The sequence below is a fragment of the Bos taurus genome, chromosome 8 (genome assembly GCF_002263795.3).
Source record: "Bos taurus isolate L1 Dominette 01449 registration number 42190680 breed Hereford chromosome 8, ARS-UCD2.0, whole genome shotgun sequence".
Classification (NCBI taxonomy): domain Eukaryota; kingdom Metazoa; phylum Chordata; class Mammalia; order Artiodactyla; family Bovidae; genus Bos; species Bos taurus.
Genome location: NC_037335.1, coordinates 55,703,144 through 55,718,866, shown reverse-complemented (window position 1 = coordinate 55,718,866; position 15,723 = coordinate 55,703,144). Strand labels below are relative to the sequence as shown.

Here is a 15,723-nt window from a genome sequence, read left to right as displayed (position 1 = left end):
CCAAAGAGGGAGGAAGATGGAAAAACCCTTCCAGGTTGGAGGGAACAGCTGTAAAAGGATGAGGTGAAATGATTTTTGAGAAGTCCTGGATTGGTTTTAATTCAGGAATTCACTAATTCAGCAATGACCCCCAACACAGTTAAGTGGCAAAGGAGCTAGCTTGATAAAGTAACTCTCTCTCTCACACACACATACATACACACACATACTATGTACAGGTTAGCCTGAGAATTTCACAAATAGATTTTACTGAAGAATGCTTGTAGGAGGAGGAGCAAAGCCACTCAGAATAAATTTGGTAGCACAAAGTACAACAGATAGGAGGAATAAGACAATTATTAATCTAGATAATAATTAAGCCAATAATTTTTCCAATATTTATTAATGCAAAATTCATCCAATAATTATTGGATGATAATTAATCCAATAATCTAAATGAGAGGCAACGGGGCACTTGAACCAGGTCAGGAAAAGGATGACACACTAGAAGTAACAGTGGATATAAAATTCTATAGGACTTAACTGAAGAGAAGTGAGGAAGAAGCCAATAATGACAGGTTCTGAGCACACGGGAACAAGGAACAGAGTACTCTGAAAACCGGGTAAACCTGGGGAAGCACTTTGTGAATGTAATAAATTTGTACTGCAAGTAATACACGCTCAAGATGCCTAGCTGAGATGTCCAACAAATCACGAAAATACAGGGCTAGAAGTAACAGGTGCAGGAAGCCAGAGAAATACATACATACACATACACACACTCTCTCTCTCTTCCCCCCACCCTCTCTACCCCTGTCTGTCTCTCCCACCCTCTCTACCCCGTCTCTCTCTCTTTCTGCCTCTCGGCAGATGAAACTACAAAGAGCTACTATGAGTGGTCTCCAAAGGAGACGGTCAAGAGAAAGGAAGTTTGGACTTCCTGACAGAACTATACTTCAAACAATTCAGACATCTGTAAATAGACCTGTTTAAAACATGTGTATTAAGGATCCTATTTTATTTGGAGCATCATATTTGGATGAAAACCCAGCACAGCTTAGAAGGTTCTTGGCGTTCCCACCTGTACTTCCTCCTCCCTCTCTGAGAGGCCTAGTTCCATAACATCACACTCATCACTTCTAAACTTCATGACACCTTCTCCAAGTATCTGATGTCTCATACGACTGAACTAGACCCTAAATTCACAAAGAAAGGTCTGGCTGTTGCACTCCATGCAGCATTCAGTAGGAGAGAAGATTGGGTTCTGGGAGCATATGAACCCACTAGAAGGTGAACCAGCCAACAAATAAAACTTCAGAGTTTACTGTGTGCCAGGAACTGTTCCTATTTTGAAAAATCGTGCTTTATAAAAACAAATAAAAACAACAGCAGAGAAGAATTTCTGAATTGTGAGCAGCTTAAAACCCATAAACCTGAGACCTTTTGTTATGGCTGAAGTCACATGCCATCTCCCACAATATAATTAGTGCAACGGTTTCAATTGAATACTTTTGTATTATTTATAAAAGCCTCATATAAGTAGCATGTGAGGAAAAAAGTCCACTTCTAGCTGATGTTAAAATTAAACTCTGTTGTTATTTCAGTTACTTATTGAGAAGAACTTCTGTTAATTCAACAGAATAAGCAAGAGGACCCAAGGTGAATTAGCAAGTAAATGCTATTTTATTCATTAGTTTGGAATATGCATTTAATTATAATTTGTGATAATATCTAGCAATTATTCTGTTAAAAAAAAAAAAAAAAAACAACAAGGAGAGAGATGCACAAATGTTTCAAGTCCTTCTAAAGAAAAGCAGTTCCTTTGTGTATATGGTGAAGAAAGCCTTTAGGTGATTTATTATGTTTTATGTTGTAGCACAAAAGATAGTTTTCCTGTTGAAAAACATGCACAAGTGTCACAACTCTCCATCCTGTGATCTAGAAGCCATATTCCATCATCTCTTCAAGTATTTCTCTCTATATGCATAATGAGAGCTAATTTGTATGTCGTGGTACCTTGTTGAAGACACACACACAAAGGAAGAGAGATCTAATATACTCAGTCTAATCTTCTTACAGTATCTCTGCCTCCCACTATGTTCTATTGCATAAGCAATTGAAAAACTGATAATAACCTGGGCAAAGCTCAAGAGGAAATGATGCAGCAGGTGACTGAACAGCCACTGTAAACCAAACACTGGACTAAACCTCTATCATATCATCTCATCCTCGGGCCCTTCTTATCAGGGAGGTGCCAGCCCTGTTTTTAAAGATGAGCCAACTGAGGCTCACGAAGTTGAGAAACTCTGCAAAAAGTCAGTTCCTTCCTAGTGTCAATCGGCAGAGTCAGAATTCAACCCTGGATCTATTACACTCTAGAACCCAACCCCCGCTGAACACACCATGCTATCTTTGGGGTTTCCTGATGTCATTTGCCAACTGCATTAGGTATGACCTGGTAACTCCAGGAACAAAGACTCTTAGCCATCCTGCTACCCACCACCCCTACTGAAAGGGTGATGCACCACCTCACCTGGCAGTGGTTACACTACAGCTCTGGGTACACCTGCCTGCTGACTAAGTGGTAACTCCACACAGTACTGAAAACGGACCACACCACTTCCCTCAAGAAACCTCTCCATCTCCACTGGTTTATATGAAACTTGTTGGCATTCAGTTTATTCAATTAATCCCTTGACTTTGTTGTTTAGTCACTGTTTGAAACAGACCAAACTTTCACCTTCAAATACACCAGGGTTCTTGGTCAACAAGACTTGTCAATCAGTCAACAACTATTTGCCGAACAGGCACAAACACAGAGAATTTTATGGTAATTGATATTTAAACCTTCAACTCTCAAGGAACTCAAAGTCTAGTTTGCCTTGACTTGCTTATTAATCAGTCAAATATTTACTGAGCAACCTGGCTATGGAACCAGTACTGTGTATGACGCAACAGGGAAGTTTAGGGTAGAGTCTGCAGAGAAGTTACAGAGGAAGAGCCAAGAACATGAAACATCAGGTGGAAAGTGAAGGAAGGGTCAAGGTCAGGCATGTTTAATGCTGTGGGGCCAGCAACTGGGGGGGGAAAAAGAAGACAGGCAGGAAACAACAGGATGACAACTAAATGCCTGCGTGTACAGCAGTGAATAAACAAGCAACAGGAGGTCAGTGAAAGGAGACTGGCACCCATCTTCAATCATTTGTTGAACAAGCATAAACTGTGAGCACTACAAAGAGCAGAGAGCTGTGCATAGACAGTAATGAAAATTAGGTGCAGTGGATTAAAATGAAGGATAAGGAATGACACATGGGAGAGATCGGAACATACAAGAAGAGGCTGGAACAACTGCTGTGTGTGTTTCACCTTCATGGCTGGAGGGGGCATGAGACTGTAGAGGCTCCAAATACCCGGTTCACAGGACAGGAAGCCAACTGAGCAAGCCACCTTTGCCAGAAACACAAATGAGCTTCTTTCTTTTTAGCCTTTGAAGTTTGGCATGTCGTTCCCTAACATGCTCTAATTTTGAGCATCTAGGTTTGCACGTAAGATGACTTTTTTCCCCCCAAGACAATAAAAGAATTGCCTTGAAACCAGTAACAGATGTAGAGAAGATCTGACTACTAGAGATGCCCCAACAATTTGCATTTCCACATCAGAAGCTTGAGATTTTAAATTGAAAATCTAAAACCCCACCTCATTACCTCTTGCCTTGTGCTAAGAAAAAAAAAAAAAAAAATTCTGCCAAAAAAAAAAAAAAAATCCCCACAACAAAAAAACCCTTGCAAGCTGAAGGAACTTGCCAACACTGCCCAGTAGTTCTCAGAGTCTAAAGGGCCAGTGAGGGCCCAGACACACAGTGAACACGAGGCACAGAGCTTGGTACTCACGGCTTTCCTCCTGGAATGCCTGTCAGGTTTGGAGGTATCGCTGGCACACGCATGTGATGGTGTGGATCAAATCCAACCTACAATTGTTCCCAAGCAAGGCAGCAGAAATAAACACAGTTACATTAACTCATTTCATCCTACTCAGTACCTTTCCAAATTCTAGGAGAATAGATGCTTTTAAAATGTGATTTTAGAGATAAATATACAAGTATTCATTGATGAAATGATAGAAGGATATACATGATTTCATGGTCACATACTTGGGGGTGGAACAAACATAAAAAAAAAAACCACTATTATCATTGACGCTCATGATGCAATTGAAGGGGTTACTACATTTATTATATTATCTGCTCTACTTCTGTAGGTTTGACTTTTTTTTTTTTTAAGGACTATTACACACAAAAACTGCCCTTATCTTATGAAAGAAAATGAATCGTACAATATAATAACATGCAGTTTAATTTATAAATAAGCACAGGTTGCTCCACAGATACCTCAAGCTATAAAAACTACCCTAGGCAAAAATACGCATGGCCATTTTCTGAGCTCTGAAATACTTTTATTCTGTAAAAGTTCACAACATACCACTGGTGATCTCCCGTAGGCAGCAGCCGCGGCGGCAGCAGCAGCAGCCGCGCTCATCTGTGGGGAGATGTTATGTAGCCCTGCGTAGGCAGCTCCGGGGCTGGTCAGCTCCCCATTCATCCCCGCGTGTGGCACAATCCCAAACGGGGTTGGGTATGGACAAGGTACTGCCATGGGAGTCCTTAGGCTTGAAGCTACAGACCCAAACAGAAGGGAGGAGAAAAACCAAGGACACACACAGGAAATAATAATGAGGTCTAATGAATACAATGAGTAACACGTTCTTACATATGTTAAGAAATAGGATCTGTAATTCAAATAAGCTTATTTTAATGTTTGCAAAAGTCATTTAAGCTTTCATCAAGGTTCAAACATTTGCCTTAATTTACTGAACACCTACTATGTGTCAGACAGGGTAAGTGCTAGGTGCTTGATTCGGACTAAAAAAACTCACAGCCAGTCCATGCTGATCATTGTACTCTTAATATATTACACTCTTTAAATTGCTATAATTTCTTTAAAAACAGGAAGCATAAATATGTACAGAAACTTTTTTCTGACTAACCCAACGGGTCGACTCCTGGCGGTTTTCCGGGAACCGGCCTCAATCCGGGAGTGGAATTACTGCCTGGGGTGGGTGCATCAGTTCGTGGAGTAGGGGTATTGGACTTCGACACAGGAGTAGTAGATTTTTCGTTCTAACAAGAGATGTAATGGAATACACCGGTAATTAGAACACAATTTTAACAACTATGTTAAACATTTGAAATGGTAAAGAAGAAGGAGAGGAAAAAGAAATGGACAAGATTCTTCAGTGTGGGCCTTTCTTTTTATTAGTTAGAAGGGCTAACAAAGAAACAAAAAGTGTTCCCTGAGACCACAAAACCAATGTTCAGGAGGACATAAATCAAAGCTGAATTTGGGGCAGAGGAAACCATTTCCAGGCAACTGGTCTGAGTCAGACAAAGGCTGACAGTTCGTGATGTCCTGATGTGACTGGCCACTTGCTGGTTGCTTTAAGACTGAGTGGTTTTGTTGGGTTCCTGATGGATTGTTCATGCCACAAGAGGCGCCCCTGGTTAACAGGTCCCCTTAAAAAAGAACCAGTCTGAATCATCACAGAGATCAGCACAGATGAGCTGTCATTAACAGGCCAGAAGGCCGAGAGAAAACAATAGAAATAAACTAAACGCAGCCCTGTACCAGACACAGCCTCCAAATCTGCAGACAAACTGAGGAATTTTCTTTCTTTCAGCTGTGAATTCAAAAGGCTATTTGAAAACTGAATTTTTTTTTAACACTATGTTATAAGGAAATAACTGGTGAGGAAAAAGGAAGACACATCACATAAAAATGCAATTAACTACACAGCCACAAAAGACGGGGCTACAGGAAGATTATCCTGACTTGCAGGCAGTTTCATTTTTTGCATTTGTGATTTGTGGTGTGACTCAAGACAGACTTTTATAAATGACAGATAACTTTTTAGTTAGGAAGGGAAAATTATTGCAGTCATATATAGCTTGGTAATTCAAACAAAGCTACCAACAAAATCACATCCAAGCCAAAAACTAAATTTACCATAAACCACAGATGACAAAACCATCTCTGTAACCCCAATGTGTGTATCTTCATCTTCACTGAGATACGTTTCACTACATTTCCCCATGTCCTTCCCCCATCCTTACAAAAAGACTCACAAAACAAACATCCATCACCAAGTCAGTGAGCCCACTCTGTTCCAAAGTACCTTTGTCAATTAAACTTGAATACTGAAAATATACATATACTTAGTGATCAAAGTCCTATGGAAAAATGAAGAAAAATAAAATTTTAGAATTAAAACTAATCATCTGGAAACAGGCAACGCAAAGAAAGACCGTGAAAGTGAGGAAAGTGTCAGTCACTTGGACGTATCTAAGTCTTTGCAACCCCACAGGCTGTAGCCCACCAGGCTCCTCTGTCCATGGGATTCTCCAGGCAAGAATACTGCAGTGGGTTGCCATGTGCTCCTGGGACTCTTCCAGACCGAGGGATCAAACCCATGTCTCTTATGTCTCCTGCATTGGCAGGTAGGTTCTTTACCACTAGCTGCCTCCTGGGAAACCCCCCCCAAAAATGAACAACTGCTTACAAGGCTAAGTTCTTTGGATTTGGAGGAAGGAGTACTGCTGGAGGATGCAATCGAAGCTGGACTGATTGGGGCATCTTTCTTGAGCAGGCGTGTCTTGTCCAGGCCGTTCTCTCTCGGGGAATGTGCTGGGCTCCCTCGAGGTGATGATGGATCCTACAAAGAAACATCAAGGGTATCAAATAGAGCACAGCACATTCACAATGCGAGAGTACTTGGTGTGGACGTTTCAAGCCAGAAGTCTTCAATAGCTTAGGAGCAAAAAATGTTCTGGAACAGACTGTTAAGACTCTTCAAATTGCTGTAGAAAATATTCAGTATCGAGGTCAATAAAAATACTACAAAATTTATCATATTTATTTTAAAACAGCAACAAAAAAAAAACTCTACAAATTTGCAAGTAACTTGTCAAGGAGACCTGTAGACTGACCACAGATGTCTGGTGTGCATTCCTGTTGGTAACAGAACGTATGTGCACTTCATAGATAAGAGTAACAATAAAAAAGGATGTGTAATACACAAATTTTTCAGATAAACAAATTGTGGGTCCCTTTAGAAATTAAGAAAACATTGTGGACACTAACTGTTGGGACACTAGTCATTGTTATAACTGGGTAAGAGCAGGAAGTCAAATGAGCCACAAACATACCTCATTGGAAACGTCAACCACCAAGTTGTCATCACTCTTCTCAGCATCGCTGTCCTGCATTGACAATTGAGAAGCATTATCTCCTCCCCCAGCAAAAAAAAAAAAAAAGCAGCCAGATTTACCCTGAGTAAAGCCCAGAGTAATTCCTCACATTTTATAAAAACGAACAGCACCAAACAGTGGCAAACACTCTACAATGTACTGTGTTCCTTACTTCTCGTGATGATGCTATGACATAGGTAATAGGATGATTTCATTTTAGTTGAAGAAAGTCAAAGCTTATGGCTTGTTAGTCTAGAGCATCAGGTGCCACCTGGCCTGCCCATGCTACATAATACAGCCTACACATGGGCGGGATTGTCCTGTCAGTGTCTTTCAAAGACTGGGTAAGGAGCCACAGTTTTGAATTTGGGAGGTTTCACATGAAAACTCAAGTTCTTGGCTTCTTTTGAGCCTGCAGTCTTGCAGGGCACCAGCACAGAAGTGGAACGTGGTCAGCGTGCCTCCACACCAGGGAGTCCTATCCCGCTTCCTCCCTTCACTGATCTGAAGCAGCAGTCACGGAAGGGAAATGAGCTTTGGTACATGCTAGGAACACATCTGGATGTCTCTGGAAGTAACATTCCACCAAAACGTGCTACATTCCTCAGCACAGGAGGTCATCCAGACATTTTAACAGGTTGTCTGTGATTTTACATTTTCCCTTAACATTTCTAGCTGGCCACAGAAAATTCAACCACCTTGAAATGTATGGAGGGAAGCAAATACACCTAACAGAAATAATACAGAACACAAGTCCTCTATCGGTTGCCAGATCAAACACTGTTTCCTGGCTCACTCACCTGCAAACACAGGCTTTCAGTCAGCCAACTGACACTCAACTACAACTGTATTAACTAGTTTTCTCTCCTAGAATGTTATCTTGTGGTCTAGTTTTGGTTGGTAATATTAAGAGGGTAAAAAGGCTGTTGATTAAAAAGCAAGATAAACTGCTTCCCCCAAAGCAAAGGCGAGTGAACCTACATAACGAGCTGCAATCTCCTTTTCTTCAGTTTTCTGCTTTTTGCTATCAGAGGAATAGTCTGTGGAGTTTCTGTGCTTCTCAGCACCTCGGAAACTGGCTGATGGGGATACCGAAGAGCTCTGGAATTAGAAAGGAAAGCAGAATTGAGAGATGACCAGTCATTTAACCCTGTCATTTTTTAAAATCACATGAGACTTTATCTCCTTTTTGCTCTTAGTATACGCTCACCAAGCTGTTAAGAGCAGACAGGCCTCCCCCGACCCACTCCGCATTGATGCCTGCATGCGTGCGTACTAAGTCACTTCAGTCGTGTCAGACTCTACGCATCCTCATGGATGTAGCCTGCTGGGTTCCTCAGTCCATGGGATTTTCCAGGCAAGAATACTGGAGTAGGTTGCCACTTCCTCCTCCAAGGGATCTTCCCTACACAAGGATTGAACCTGCATCTCTTACATCTCCTGCATTGACAGATGGGTTTTTTACCACCAGTGCCATGTGGGAAGCCCACCCTGGGTCAGTATAGCTATAAAAAGATCACTCCCTAGTGGTCAGATGTGATGATGGCAACATCCTCCACTAGCTCCAGAGACAGCGGTGCAGGGTGGGAGTTTAGAGGAGGAAGACTGAGGACTAGTAAGTGGGTTTCCATTGATAGGGGATGAGTAACTCTAAACCCTTCCTTTCTGTATCAATCCATCTCAGGGTTTTATATGATTACTCTAAATGTAGGAACCAAGCATGGTAACTACTGCTACTCAAACGTTCACTCTTATGTTTGGTGGCAGAAAAGACAGTAGGCATTATCCATTAAAGGCTGAAGACAGAAGCAAAACACTACAAGTCAAACAATTTCATACTGATAGCCTCTTGACTATCATCTATGCCCACTGAGTTCCAATCCTCATTCCCAGGCTAAGACTTGCTTCAATGCTTCTGCTTTGTTTTCCTACCATGGCCCAATGCAATTAGGCTTTTACAACCATTTTGCCATTGAAATCATGCACACAAACACCATCTGTGAGTTACTACTTACCAATTTAATGCCAACCCCTATATCTAGTTTTTCCCCTTTCCAGTCTATCTTCCACATTTCTGGGATTCTCAAACAAATCTCCTTCCAGAGATTCTCACCCTTCCTTAAAAAATGGCAAACGGTGTCCCACTATCCACAGGGGGGAAAAAACCCCAACTTCTGAGTATAGCTGTCTTTCAAAGCCCTTCACTCTCTGCCCCAATTCAGCCCAGGCCTGGTCTCAGAGCTCTCAGCATGTTGCTGCTCCACCTTATCCCGTGCCTCTTGTCACTGCACTGGAAGCCTTCCCCACCCCCACCCAGCTTTCAAGAATGTCCTTTCTCTCAGTATCTTCCCTTTGAAACCCTCTTTCACCATTCTTAAGAACCAGCTCTAACTTCACTGTTCGATACTCCCTCAGACACTGTCAGGCAGAATCCATCACTCTTTGTGTCCTAATGTTTTATTCACCCAGACAGTGGAGCATTCACAGTCAGTTGATACCTATTTGTTTACAAGGTCCTACCCACTCCAGGCTGCAGATCCCCGGCGGTGGGGGCACCCAGCACAAAGAGTGGCACTGAGCTGCCAAGAATTATTTTTTTATGAACAGAAATGACTGCACGACCCCTCTGCACACCTCAACTGTAATCCAAAATTCATGTGGTACATTCCTTTCCAGAGGGTCCCTTGGCTAAACAAATCCATAAGAGGTCATCCAGTAGAGTAGGATCTGAGGCATGATATGCCTTAGGTATGGCAACGTGGCGGCTCTGCCGCTTCTTCGCCTTACTCCATCATATACTTCTGCACCCCTTCATCCTACTAATGTGGTGCTTTACAACAAGAAGAAAAGTGAGTACATCTGTGTATGATTCACTGAGTCTTTTGATTCTGATATTCTCCACTGAACATTACTGCTACTCTGTCAAAAAGGAAAATTTGATTTTTAAACAATGACAAAATATTTTTTTTAATTAATACTAAATGGTAATGTTTATTTATTGGCACACATGTACAAATAGCTTTTTCTTTTCAAACTGGCTGTTTCAGGAACTGTGGGTAGCACTTTATTTGTGAATTTTACTGTAGAACAGAGTTCTACATGTTGGAGTTTCCTGGTAGAATGATAAAGTAGTTAATTACCACTAGCATTTAAAGGTTAAGCTGAACAATAGGCACTGGGGCAATCAGCAATGTTCTAATAACATAATTGCTCTAGAATCAAATTGGACTTGGCACGGACTCTCATCATGAATCTAACAATTCTACCATTCTGCCACTGGAAGGCTATTTGGACTTTTGCTAGACATGTGAACAGGAGAAACTGAACACTGATAAAGACAAAAATCACGATTTTACAACAAAAGCTTATTTTTATTTCTCTACTGTTATTTTAAAAGCGTAGCCAGTTTAGGTATTTCCCTAACTTATTACATAAGAAACTTACCAGAGTTGCATTATTATGCTTTATAAAACTACAAACTTAGAAACATTAAACACAGATCTTTTTTCCTTACAGTTGGATCATGTAAATATACTAGCAAATTTGTTAAGAACAAAGAGTCACACTGTGAAAGCAGCGGCCAATTTGGAGAGGACAAACTATCTTAAATGTGAATGGTTAGTAAAAACTTCTAAAAAGTAAAACTAATAACCTAGAATTAAAAAACAGAAATTTAATTTTAAAAAGTAAACACATATTGGTATATTGAAAAAAAGAAGGTAATGTCTAATAAAAGCTAAAGAGGACAGAAACAAACTGAAAATAAAAAAAATAATAAAATATATGAATCCTATTATATGGAAATCCTAACTGCTTTGGTAATAAAAGAGAAGCTTTAAAGTCAGTTATTCCTAACATTATAAATCACAGTACCTCAAATGAGAAAAAATTCTAGATCCTAGTCTGAAATCCAGCCTGGACTTTACTAAGGCTATTGATCAAGTCAGTTGCAAAACCACTACTCTAACTGTAGTTCTTTCAGTGCAGGAATTAGTTTGGGTCAGGGACACTCAGGGGGAATCTGTCTATGATGGTGGGGGTAGGGAGGATAGAGAAGACAGGTTTAAAGCCAGGTAAGACCCTTTACTGATGTCATAACCAAAGCCCTCTAGCAATTGAAAAGGGTGGCCCCATCTCTTCATCATGACTCTTCTGTCACCTCAAGATCAAAGATGACCAAGTATGAGAAAGAGTTCTATAAAGTATTCCTCCACCCCCAAAGAGGTGGTGGTGTTATAATCAACTAATTATAATAACAGGTAGCACAGATTTTACCAGCAAACAAGAGTGTCTCTCTGGAGTCAGACTGCCTGGGTTAAAAATCTTCTACTTAATAGCCCTGTAGCCTCGGGGATGTTGTTCAGCCTCAGTCTATAGTCAACAACACCCCACCCACTTTCTCAACCAGGGTGCTCTGAAGAATAAGTGAAAGAAGCCACATAAAGAATAAGGCACAGTCCCTGGCAAATAACTGAGCCTCCACATTATTTACTGCAGAGTTAGTGTGGATCTTCTATTTGAAGCCTCACATAATGACTATTCTAAGCATTTGGGTACAGCTTCCAAGGGAGTGCAGTGGTGAAATATCCACTTGCCAACTGTAGGAGATGAAAAGAGATGTGGGTTTCATCCCTGGGTCGGGAAGATCCCCTGGAGTATGGAAATGGGAACCTGCTGCAGCATTCTTGCCTGGAAAATCAAATGAGCAGAGGAGCCTGGTGGGATACAGTCCGTGGGGTCACAAAGAGTCAGACAAAGTACCCAGACACACAACAAAAAGCATTTGGGTAGCACTGTCTCTTAGCATAGATATGCAGATGGCCCATAATGATAGGGTTCCAATAGGCTGCTATTAACTAAAACACATCTCCTTTCAACAATCACAATAAGGTTTTGGTGTAATACTTCAGGCAAGATTGTAAATACCACCTCCACACTGGACTTTCTAATTTGACTTCAAATGCATTTCAAGCTAACTTCACTTTCCAGTGGCACAGGTGCAGTGCTCAGATGTCCCTGCCAACTTACAAAATCCCAACTGGCAAGAATACGCCAAAGGTCGAGCACACAAATATGATCAAGAACTCTAAAACTCATGTTATGGTTTGTTTGCTCATCAGCTGCAACTTTCAGATACCCCATCTACTTGGTACCAAAGGGTAAATCCGCTTTCAAACACATAAGGAGGATAATTACAGGGCAGAGGGAACCATGAAAATCTGGCCAGGGTGACCACAAGTCCTGGACTGTCCCCCTTTACACCTGCTGTCCAGTTCTCTTTACTCTCAAAACCAGCCCACTTAGAGGATGTATATACTGCTACTCTTAACTGTAGTCCTTTCAGCACAGGAATTAGCTTCAGTTCAGTTTAGTTCAGTCGCTCAGTCGTGTCCCACTCTTTGCGACCCCATGAATCGCAACATGCCAGGCCTCCCTGTTCATCACCAACTTCCAGAGTTTAGGTCAGGGCAATTCAGGGGAAGTTTGTTTATGGCAGTAGGGATGGGGAGGAGAGAGAAGTCAGGCCCAAGAGCCTTGCTGACTCTTTACTGATGCCATGACCAATGCCCTCAATCATCACTTCCTCTGAAGAAGACTCATGTCTCAGAAACAGATCACTGGTGACTTTCTTGACTACACAAAGGCCAGAGTACAGATGGAGATCAGCAGGGGCTCCGCCCACCCCTCCTCCCAAGCAGAGGGGCCTTCAGGAGGAGCCCTACCATCCCAGTCACACAGACTTAAGCGTGGCTCCCAGTCCTCAGAGCATTTCATGGTTGTGAAACACTTTCAACAAGTTCTGAAGCAAAGGGAATATCCTGAATAAACTTCTATACCAAACTAACCATACATCTCCCAGCACATTTCTGATTGAGGTTTTATTGTACAGCATTATGCAAAATGTTTCTTTTCCTGTTCACAGAGCTCTTTTTAACTAAAATTTTAACATTTCTTATCTCATTTATAAAGAAATAACCAGGAGACAGAGAAAATAATCCTCAAACAGGAAAAATTAAGTATAAAACTTTAAAATTAATTTGATCAAAACACACGTCTTACATACTGACTCATAACACATGCAAATTTATATAAACTAGCTTAAAATTTATAGCATCCTGGTAGTAAAAGCCTGAATATGGTAGGGCTCTAAGCCAGTCACTGGTTGTCAGTTTACTGCTCATTACAGTAAGACTTTTTTTTAATAACTTGCCGGATTAAGGAAGTCATTAAAAACAATCTGTATATAACCCTTATGGAAGTTGCTTTTTTCAAATTAACATAAATCAAAATTCACCTTCAAAAATGACTAGGACTTTCGGAAGACTGCCCTCGTTAAACAAGATTTAATATAATCTCCATGTAAAGTAATGAGTCAGTTCATAATAAATGTTTCACCTTCTGTAATATTTTGTGACCAACACATTCTTTTAAAATGGTCTACTGCCGTCTTTGTCTTTCTGCCTCTCTCCTGGTAAGAAAAACTCGATTCAAGATTCTTTTGCAGATAATCAAAAGTCCATCAAATCAGAGAAATAAATAAGAAGAGAGGCAGTAACCACAATGGTCATGCTATGGGTACCCGAGTCAAACAGCTATGGGTTGGAGGCTACTTGCTGTGACCTTGGACAAGCTACTGAGCCTCTCCAGTCTTCCACTTCCAGTGGGCAAAACGAGGATAACAGGAGCTCCTCCTTGAAAGGTGGCCGTGAGGACTAGGGGAAAGTGCATGTTGTGAACCATCTGCAGCTCCATGAAGACCTATTACATCTTTGGTAATGCGGAAAACACCACACAATCTTTATTTAGTTCACGTATGGACTCATTTGACAAGTTATTTACTGAAGACCCACTAAGTACAAAATACAAAGATGAATAAAATACCTTCCCTGCCCTCCAGTAGGGTTCCATGAGTTAAAAATACTTAGGATACACAGAAGTCCTACATATATTCCCCTTCATGCAGCAGAATCTATAGCAATTCAATACTTAGTCATTCATGTTTTGCTTCCAAGGTTTCAGCATATGTATTACTTGGTCAGGGAAAAAATACCATAGTAATTTATAAGGTATCAATAAAACTGATTTTAAATTAGAACATTATCTTGATGCCCTCTTGGGGTTTTTGGACTGTTATTTCCTCTTCCTGGAATAAAGCTGTTGGCTCCACCCCAAAAATTTCATTAAAGACAGCTACTTTAGCTGGCCGGCTAAGCTGCTGGGGCGTGATGCTTTGACACCAAAGGTACAGGTTTTATACAGGCACCTAAGCTTTCTGACAGCTACTGTCTGCATGTGGTCCAAACTGTAGGTCACATGTGGAAGCAACTGTGGAGATGAGAGGGGCCAACTACATTCCATGACCATTGATGGGGACAGTCCAAAGCACAAGATGAATATATTACCAGAGATGGCACAGGATGAACAATCTCCCAGAAACCATAATAAAAATTACCAAGTACACACAAATATTGCACAGAACTCACAAATGTCTTTTAAACTGTCCAATCACCCCAAATCACTTCATGCCCTTCAAATTTAATGAACAGCCTCAAGGCTTGCAAGCCCTAATATTCCTATGTGTATCTGTCCTCCACCCAGAATTTGCTTCCCCTCATTTATGTAGATTCTATACATCTTATATGCAAACAGTATATAAATTAGTCACATGCAACTGCCACCTTCTTCTGAGTTTTTTTTTTCCAGTATTGTACCTATAAAATATATCCTAAATCATTCATTATCCAAATGCCTTATAATCAATGTTACTAGGTCTTACTGACAAATATGATGTGGTACATGAGTCGTCTGACTGCCCTAAAAACAAATGTGGGGGAAGTGGCTGGCAAAATTTTCCTTCCTGAATTTTCTGGGAAGGTGAATTAGCTTCAGACCCATTCCTGTACTGTGTGCCCTGTTCTTGAATCAAAATATCAACACACTTCTAACAACTGCTTGGAAAGAAGCTCAAATAGGGTAGGTGCTCAGAGGAAAAAAGTGACTCAGATTTAAGACTTGGCAAGCTATATCTCAATGGACCAGAAGCCTCATTTAAGCAACTATTAAAATTTATTGGAAAAGAAAATCTTTTCATGTTGCTATTTTTTCCCAGTAAAGTGTTTTAGTTTATTAGAAAGGCTAAACATTTTTTTCCTCCAAAGAGTGTTAACTCCACAGAGCCTTATATATTCTCATATATTATGTATGCAAATATACTCCATACAATATCAGAGGGCAATTCACAGAGAACAGAGAAGGAAACAACAGTGTATCAATTTAAAGGTAGGCTTCTAAGAGTTTTTCAAGGCTGCTAATCAGAAATGCAAAATCTAGGTCTTCTTCATACTACTTCAAAAGGGCAAAACAGTTTCAGTGATCACTTAGCCAATCTGGTTAATGTCCTTCATTAAAATATCAAAATGAACTGTATTCTAGAACAGAACTAA

At 40.7% G+C, this 15,723-nt stretch overlaps 1 protein-coding gene across 14 annotated transcripts in view; it reads right to left on the bottom strand.

The window, feature by feature from the left end:
- Positions 1-15,723, bottom strand: part of TLE4 (TLE family member 4, transcriptional corepressor) — a 154,866-nt gene that overhangs the window by 12,297 nt on the left and 126,846 nt on the right. For all 14 annotated transcript variants that reach the window (XM_024995558.2, XM_024995562.2, XM_024995563.2 and 11 more), the window contains 6 exon segments: positions 8,261-8,380; positions 7,238-7,291; positions 6,592-6,744; positions 5,023-5,155; positions 4,458-4,651; positions 3,870-3,946 (listed from right to left, as the gene is read on the bottom strand). In XM_024995558.2, coding sequence (XP_024851326.1) covers positions 3,870-3,946; positions 4,458-4,651; positions 5,023-5,155; positions 6,592-6,744; positions 7,238-7,291; positions 8,261-8,380 — 731 coding nt within the window.